The 8,606-nt window shown below is 36.1% G+C and overlaps 1 protein-coding gene across 1 annotated transcript in view; it reads right to left on the reverse strand.

Moving 5' to 3' along the window:
• The window catches only part of CCDC73 (coiled-coil domain containing 73), a 132,650-nt gene extending 124,594 nt beyond the window's left edge, over positions 1 to 8,056 (reverse strand). Inside the window, 2 exon segments of the mRNA XM_047691444.1 lie at positions 7,903 to 7,959; positions 7,961 to 8,056. Of these exon segments, the coding sequence (XP_047547400.1) occupies positions 7,903 to 7,959; positions 7,961 to 8,041 (138 nt within the window). The 5' untranslated portion in view covers positions 8,042 to 8,056.
• Between the last annotated feature and the right edge of the window lie 550 nt (positions 8,057 to 8,606).

An 8,606-nucleotide genomic window follows, 5' to 3' on the forward strand; every position in this document is an offset into this window, starting at 1 on the left:
GAGAAGCTCTTTCAGGTTGGCTTCTATATTCTTTTGAGGTGTTCCTTACTTTGCAGCACTACAAGATATCCAGCCCTGGAATAAGCCATTTCTCCAAGAAGTCCTGGTTTCTTTTATTAGATAATGATATTTAGAACCAAGATCTGGGCCCTTTATATGGTTGCTGATACTGGGGTATCACTATTTCTAGGCTTTTTCAGAAGAGCTAGAATATACTAATTCATGTACATACATACGTCTATATTTCTGTATCTTTTTATCGCATACAATGAAATCGTGAGTTCATGCTGGTATCTCCAACTCTAATCTAGCACCATAGAGCTTAGTCTAGCTATCTGTAACTTCTCTCTTCAACAGAGAAAAAGATTCTACCTACTTCTCATTATCTACAATTTTTGCTTATTTGTTCAACCCTGGCATACCTGTAGTTTCAGTCTTACTCCCATGAGAAACAAATTAACCAACTAGAGAGAGTGTTTATATAACTTTTTGGTGTTATCCTTACAGTATCTCATCTGATACTGTTTTCCAAAATTACTTAAGTCAGGGTCTCTTCCCACCAATTTCTTTCACTAAAGTGATGTCATTTGGTTAGTGAAACAGCTACAGGTATTTTCACAGTCTGCATTCCATCTTGGAATGCTCCTGAATCCTGACTGAATTTTCACATACTGTATAGTTCAGTTTGTGGTGTAATTTTATGGGTTTTGACATATAGAGTAATGCTTCCACTACTACTTTACCATACAGAATAGTCTATTACTCCCCAAAATTCTTTTATGCATTCCATTTACAGTCAATGCCTATCAACACTTGTCAATCACAGATTTGTTTTCCATCCCTATAGTTTTGTATCTTCCAGAAAGTCTAAATGCACTGGATATTGCACAGCCTCTTAGATCTGGCTTCTTCCTTAAGAAAGATTCGCTCAAAATTTAATTAGCTTGAGATTCACACTTTAATTTTTGAAGATATTTTAGGAGAAGAGATTTCTAGGTTGGTAGTTATTCTTTTAGTACTTTAAAGCGTCACTGCATTGTCTTTGGGGCTGAATAATTATTACTGAGAAGTCCACTGCCAATTGTATTACTGTGCCTTTGAAAATAATGGCCCTTTTTCTACTTCTGGCTTCCTTTAAGATTTTCTATTTGATTATAGTCCTTCTATGATGCATCCAAGTGTGATTTTCTTTGTATTCATCACACTTGGGTCTTGCAGATTTGTAGGATTTTGATTTGTATGAATGTTTTATAAATATTTATCCTTTCTTCCATTTTACATGAGGCAAGTATTTTCTCTCAGCCACTGGTTTTTAGACTTTGTTTATGGCAGCTTTTATCCCATAGAAGCTAATAGTTTGTATGTCACCATAAATAGCAATCTTTTCTTTTAGGTAGGGTAATCTCCATTACTGAGACTATAAAAATTAAGTCTCATTTCCTTTGCATTTGATTTTTTCTAAAATTTATTTTTGTATATGAAGTATTGTGAATTTATTGACTAAAGTCATTTATTGACTATCTATCATTATTTTCCCCACTGGACTCATTTATTCTTTTACTGGTTTGCTTATTCCTACAACAGTGTCACATTTTTAATTATTATAAGATCAGGGCATGTTTTTTTTTTATTTTTTTTATTTTTTTTTAAAGATTTTATTTATTTATTTGTCAGAGAGAGAGAGAGAGAGCGAGCACAGGCAGACAGAGCGGCAGGCAGAGGCAGAGGGAGAAGCAGGCTCCCCACAGAACAAGGAGCCCGATGTGGGACTTGATCCCAGGACTCTGGGATCATGACCTGAGCCGAAGCCAGCGGCTTAACCAACTGAGCCACCCAGGCGTCCCAAGGGCATGTTTTAATATCTGATAAGGCATGTAGCACTTCATTCTTATCTTTTGAAAAGCTTCTTGTCTATACTCACTTTTTTTCCGATTTTGCTGAGATAAAATTGACACATATATAATAATACATTATAATAATAATAATACATTATTAATGTATTAGCTTAAGGTATACGACATAATAATTTGATATATGTATATATTCATACATTTTCTGATAGATAAAACTTCAGAATCATCCTGCCAAATTCTGAAAAAATCCCCCCGAGTTTTGACTGACATTAAATTTTTAGATGCTATCTTAACCTGTTCAGTGTTCTATAACAAAATACCACTGACTAAGTGCTTATAAGCAACAGAAATTAATTTCTCACAGTTGTGGAGACTGGAAATCTAAGATTGGGATGCCACATGGCCAGATTCTTTTTCTGGTGACAGATGATCTCCAGTTCATAACCTCAAATTGTATATGGGGCTAGGGAGCTCTGTTAGAGTACTAATCCCATCTAGCAGGGTTCTATCCCTCATACCTTAATCACCTCCCAAAGATCCTACTGCCTAATACTATCACACTGGACATTAGGTTACAACATTTGAATTTTGGAGGGACACAAATATCCAGACCATAGCAGATTCTTTGAAGGAACACAGAAATGAAAAACATAATCACTGAAATATAAAACTCTAAGCAAGTAAAAACATCCAAAGAGACAATTAGGAAACAACCAAACAAAACACACAGAATGCAGTAGAGAGGTAAACACATGAAAAATATGAAAGAGTTAAGAATCATAAAAGATAAAATGACATGGTCCAACATATGATCTAACGGGAGTTCCAGAAGAAAGTAACAGAAGAAATAAGGAAGAGGCAATTCTCAAAAATATCATGGCTGAAAATTTTCCTAAGATTCAGGAACCAAAATGAGTCCCAAGAAATGTAAATAAATTCTCACACAGAGTAATAAAAACTGCAGATCATTAAAGATTTAAAAAAAGAAAAAAAAGCTCCACAGAGCAAAAAAAAGTGATGGATTGCCTACAGAAAGATAATTAAATGAACATCAAGTTCTCAAATGCAACAAAAGAATTCAACAAAATCTCTTCAAAATACTAACAGAACATAAATGGCAATTTACAAATCTATGGCAAAATAAAGACATTTTCTGGCAAGGACAGGGGAGGGAAGAAAGAAAAGAGAAAAGAAAGCCTTTAGTTTTCCATTAACAGACCTTACAGTATTAAAACTAATCAGAAAAAAAAATGTAGATTAGCTGGGCCAGTTTCTGGAATATATAGAAGACAGCATCAATATTTTTAACCAGAATAAAGCTTCAGAGACTGCTAAAACCTAAAATTACTCTTTCTTTACAGCTATTTCCAACATCAAATCAAAGATAACTTACCATGATTGCATGTTTTCTCTCTACTATTTAGGAAGATACAAACCCTATTCATTTGCTGATTAATCTGAAATTTTTAATATGTCTTCATAACTAAATGAAGTCTATAGTTGGTCAATATCTTACCTCCTGAACAATATAAGGACCTAAGAATCAATTCCCCTGGGATGCCCGGGTGGCTCCGCAGGTTAAGCCTCTGCTTTCAGCTCAGGTCATGATCTCAGTGTCCTGGGATCAAGCCCCACATCGGGCTCATCCCCCGCTCTCTCTGCCTGCCTCTCTGCCTACTTATCATCTCTGTCTGTCAAATAAATAAATAAAATCTTTTTTTTTAAAAAGACAAAGAATCAATTCCACCCAAATATATCAATAACTGTAGTTCAGTATTTTAGTTCTACATTTTTTAGTTTTACAAATTAAACATAGTTATTACTTTTGATTGGATCTCATTCTTTTTTGTTTTCTTTTTAAAATGCTAAATAAAAATATCTCTTCACACTACCAAGGGGAAATGTTAAAATTGTTCAGTGAAGACTCAGGAGAGCAGGGAGGGCATATGAGGTAAACAACACCTCATAAACAGGACCCAAATAAGGTATTTTCTTGCTTAGCTGTGTCATACATGCCTGCCCAACATTTTGTACAAAAATATTCAGGTAGCTTTATTCATAAGAGCCACCAACTAAACACCACCCAGGCGTCCACCAACAGATAGACAAATTGTGTTATATTTATATAATAGAATAGTAGTCGGGGCACCTGGGTGGCTCAGTGGGTTAAGCCTCTGCCTTCGGCTCAGGTCATGATCTCAGGGTTCTGGGATCGAACCCCACATCAGGCTTTCTGCTTAGCGGGGAGCCTGCTTCGCCCTCCCCCTCTGTCTGCCTCTCTACCTACTTGTGACTTCTCTGTCAAATAAATAAATAAATTTCTTTTTAAAACAACAGAATAGTAGTCAACTATAAAAAGGAAAAAAACTACTGATGTTCTATTTTTAATTTCTTAATAAATCTCCACACTGTTTTCCAAAGTGGCTGCACCAACTTGCATTCCCACCAACAATGTAAGAGGGTTCCCCTTTTTCCACATCCTCTCTAACACTTGTTTACTGTCTTGTTGATTTTGGCCATTCTAACTGGTGTAAGGTGGTATCTCACTGCGGTTTTGACTTGAATCTCCCTGATGGCTAATGATGGTGAACATCTTTTCATGTGTCTGTCTACCGGGTATTTACCCCAAAGATAGAGATATACTGAAAAGAAGGACCATCTGTACTTCAATGTCCATAGCAGCAGTGGCCACAGTCACCAAACTGTGGAAAGAGCCAAGATGCCCTTCAACGGATGAATGGATAAAGATGTGGTCTATATATACAATGGAGTACTACTCAGCCATAAGAAAGGATGAATACCCAACTTTTGTATCAACATGGACAGGACTGAAGGAGATTATGCTGAGGGAAATAAGTCAAGCAGAGAGAGTCAACTGTCATATGGTTTCACTTACTTGTGGAACATAAGGCATAACACGGAGGACATTGGGAGATGGAGAGGAGAAGAGAGTTGGGGGAAATCAGAGGGGGAGATAAATCATGAGAGACTGTGGACACTAAGAAACAAATTGAGGATTTTGGAGGGGGGGGAAGGGGCAGAGTGAGCCTAGTGGTGGGTATTAAGGAGGACATGTATTGCATGGAGCACTGGGTGTGGTACATAAACAATGAATCTTGGAATACTGAAAAATAAAAATTAAAAAAAAAACTACTGATGTTTAAAATAGCAAATTAATGTGCCATGGTGAGTGCTGTGAAGTGTGTAAACATGGTGATTCACAAAACTGTACCCCTGGGGCTAATAATACATTATATGTTAATTTAAAAAATTAAATTAAAAATAAATAAATAAATAATAAAAATTAAAATAAAATAAAATAGCAAATTAATCTCAAAAATATGGTGAGTAAAATAAACTAATCCCTGATGGGAAAAAATGGAACAATGGTTTCTGGATAGGTAAGGATGAGAAATAAGTTAAAAATGACATGGAGGAACTCTCTGGGAAAATTAGTAATGATCTGTATCTTGACAAGGATTTGGATGACACAGTTATGAGCATTTGTTAAAACTCATGAAATGGTGTACTTAAGAACTATACATTTAATTGTACAGTTGACCTTTGAACAACTATTGTATTTTTGAAATTTTCCCTAATAAAATACGGGAGGAAAAATTAAATTCCACAATAGGAATAAAGTGCTAACATCATGGTAAATGTGAAAACCAATACCTCTCTTTTTCCAATAAAGGGGAAAATTTTTTCCCCTTCGTAAGAATAAAGTTCTTCTTTCAGTGAAGAATATTAAAAGTAGGATATACTGGGGCGCCGAGGTGGCTCAGTGGGTTAAAGCCTCTGCCTTCAGCTCGGGTCATGATCCCAGGGTCCTAGGATCGAGCCCCACATCGGGCTCTCTGCTCAACAGGGAGACTGCTTCCCTTCCTCTCTCTCTGCCTGACTCTCTGCCTGCTTGTGATCTCTGTCTGTCAAATAAATAAATAAAATCTTTAAAAAAAAATAAAAAAAATTAAAGTAGCATATACTTCTGCACTTAGTTATTAAAAACTCAATTCCTGTTGCTACACTGAAACTCTCAAAAGACTTTTAAAACAAGCTTATTTTTAAGTTAGAAATATAAACAGACTAAATATAATGCTTGAATCACAGTAAAACAGAATATGAAGTTCTTAATAGTTAGCTAAAGTTGCTTTAACTTAGAAAAGATACCACTTTAAGTTATTCTTACAAAAATAATTTTTTACTGTGTAACCAACATATCCATTTTTAGCAGGATTTCTTTATTGAATAGGTTTTAATTATACAGATAATAAGTATCTTTATATAGGACAAACATTGTGGTAATTAAATTTTCTTATTATGATAACAAGTTTCAATATTTTTAAATCCTAGAACAAGAATCACATAATAAAAATGTTATTTCAGACCTTTTTTTTCAGAGCTCATTTTCAGGAAAGCTCCAACTCTACTGATTCTCCTTCCTGTCTCTCTCTCTCTCTCTCTCTCTCTCTTTCTTTTTTTTTAAGATTTTATTCATTTATTTGAGACAGAGAGCACAAGCAGGCAGAGCAGCAGGCAGAGGGAGAGGGAGAAGCAGGTTCCCCACTGAGCAGAGAGCCTGATAGGCCTTTAAATCCCAGGACCGTGGAATCTTGACCTGAACCCAAGGCAGATACTTAACCAACTGAGCCACCCAGGCACCCTCCTGTCTCTTCTGTCCTATTTTCAGAGTTATATATAAATCCTAAGGACTCCATCCCTCGTTCATTATTACAGTAGTTTTATAGTCTATTTTTTTTCACTCCATAATCTTAACAACTCCTATCCATCTTATAGAAAACTGACAACACATGCTTCAAATTTAGATCCACGGAGTCTCAGAAATGAAGGGCTTTTAAGGGGTTTTGAACAATACAGATCTGCTGAATCAAACAACTTTTACAATTTTATATAGGGGCACCTGGGTGGCTCAATTGGTTAAGCATCTGACTCTTGATTTCAGCTCAGGTCATGATCTCAGGGTTGTGGGATGAAGCCCCATGTCTGGCTCCCAGCTTGGCCCTCTCTCTCCCTCTGTTCCTCCCTGCTCACTCACTCTCTCTCTCTCCTTCTTCTCTTTCTCTCTCTAGTAAATAAATTTTTAAAAATCTTTAAAAACCCAATTTTATGTAGATATTTCCCTTCTAAACAAATACCTCATGAGCTACCACTTTAAAAAATAAGGGCATTTTGGGGGCACCCGAGTGGCTCAGTTGGGTTAAGCCTCTGCCTTCAGCTCAGGTCATGATCCCAGGATTCTGGGATCAAGTTCCGCATTGGGCTCTCTGCTCGGCAGGGAGCCTGCTTCCCAGCACCACCCCCACCTCTGTCTGTCCCTCTGCCTACTAGTGATCTCTCTGTCAGATAAAGAAATAAAATCTTCAAAAAAAATAATAATAAGGACATTTTATTCTTTGAATCAGAATACTTACTACATACATTTATTTTGTCACTTAAAAAGGTATTGCCCTTGGGGCGCCTGGGTGGCTCAGTGGATTAAGCCGCTGCCTTCGGCTCAGGTCATGATCTCAGTGTCCTGGGATCAAGCCCCGCATCAGGCTCTTTGCTCAGTGGGGGGGCCTGCTTCTCTCTCTCTCTCTCTGCCTACTTGTGATCTCTCTCTCTGTCAAATAAATAAATAAAATCTTTTTTTTTTTTAATGTATTGCCCTGTTTCATTACTTAATCACTCAAAGGCACCTATCTCATAGCCTTTAACAAAAATGTAAACTCCTGAAAAACAACTCTTTTTATATCAGCCATAGTGTCTAACTATGTGCTACCTATGCACTCCAAGGCACTGTGTAAATACTAGCTGGATAATTAAGTGTTTAACAACCTGAAAATCCTTTTTACTTTTTGCTTTGTAATTATTTTTCCTTCTGTGATAGCAACTAGATCTGTCTTTTTCTCTTTTACTCATTATCTGGACTGTATTTCTTCTTTTAAAATAAGAAGTTATTTTGTTAGGCCTTTTTTTCTCCTTAAACCAAATGGCTGGACAAAATTAAGTTCCTGGATTACAAAAAGCATTTTAAAAATGAACTTACCCTTCTCATCCGTAACTCTTCTAATGCTTCCAGTAAACTTGTTTTGAAATCTAATATGTTGAATTGAAAACATTGTCTCTGAAGAACTTGGAAAAGCAAAGGTAGATGATGACGAATCAGTCTTAAAATCATTCTCCATATTAACATTTATTTCCTGTAATATAAAAAGGTTTTAACTGAAAAAAAATCATTTAAGTTTTTAAAGTACAAGCAGAGTTACCATAAAAATTTAACAACCAGTATCCTAGAATCCTCTAGGTTTAACACTAAGTAACAGTTTTGTCATCACTGTTCTGATCTTGATACATAAAACACTGAGCAATGATGATCCCCCCACAGTTCCTCTGTGGCTGAGGCTTTTTCTGTTACTTAGTATCTGTAGGACTAATTTCTGCATGCCCCTACACACCACATCCTAAAAGCTAGATTCCTAAAGTTCAGTAATTGCTTCGTATCGAGGCTGCCAGACACTATGCTTCCTAACTTTGCCTTGATATACAGCATTCTATAAGGATGATATGAATACTAATAGTAATGCAGTCTTTAAACCCTACAAAGTTGAAAGAGGAAGAATGGAATAACTATCTTTTATTAAAAACCAAGACACTTATATATCTTTCTTGACCCAGATAATGTATGGATCGGACTGCAAGAAACTTCTCAACTTTTCATAGTAACAATTATCAATTCATGGATAGTTGGAA

Source organism: Lutra lutra, chromosome 10 (genome assembly GCF_902655055.1).
Source record: "Lutra lutra chromosome 10, mLutLut1.2, whole genome shotgun sequence".
NCBI classification, from domain to species: Eukaryota; Metazoa; Chordata; class Mammalia; order Carnivora; family Mustelidae; genus Lutra; species Lutra lutra.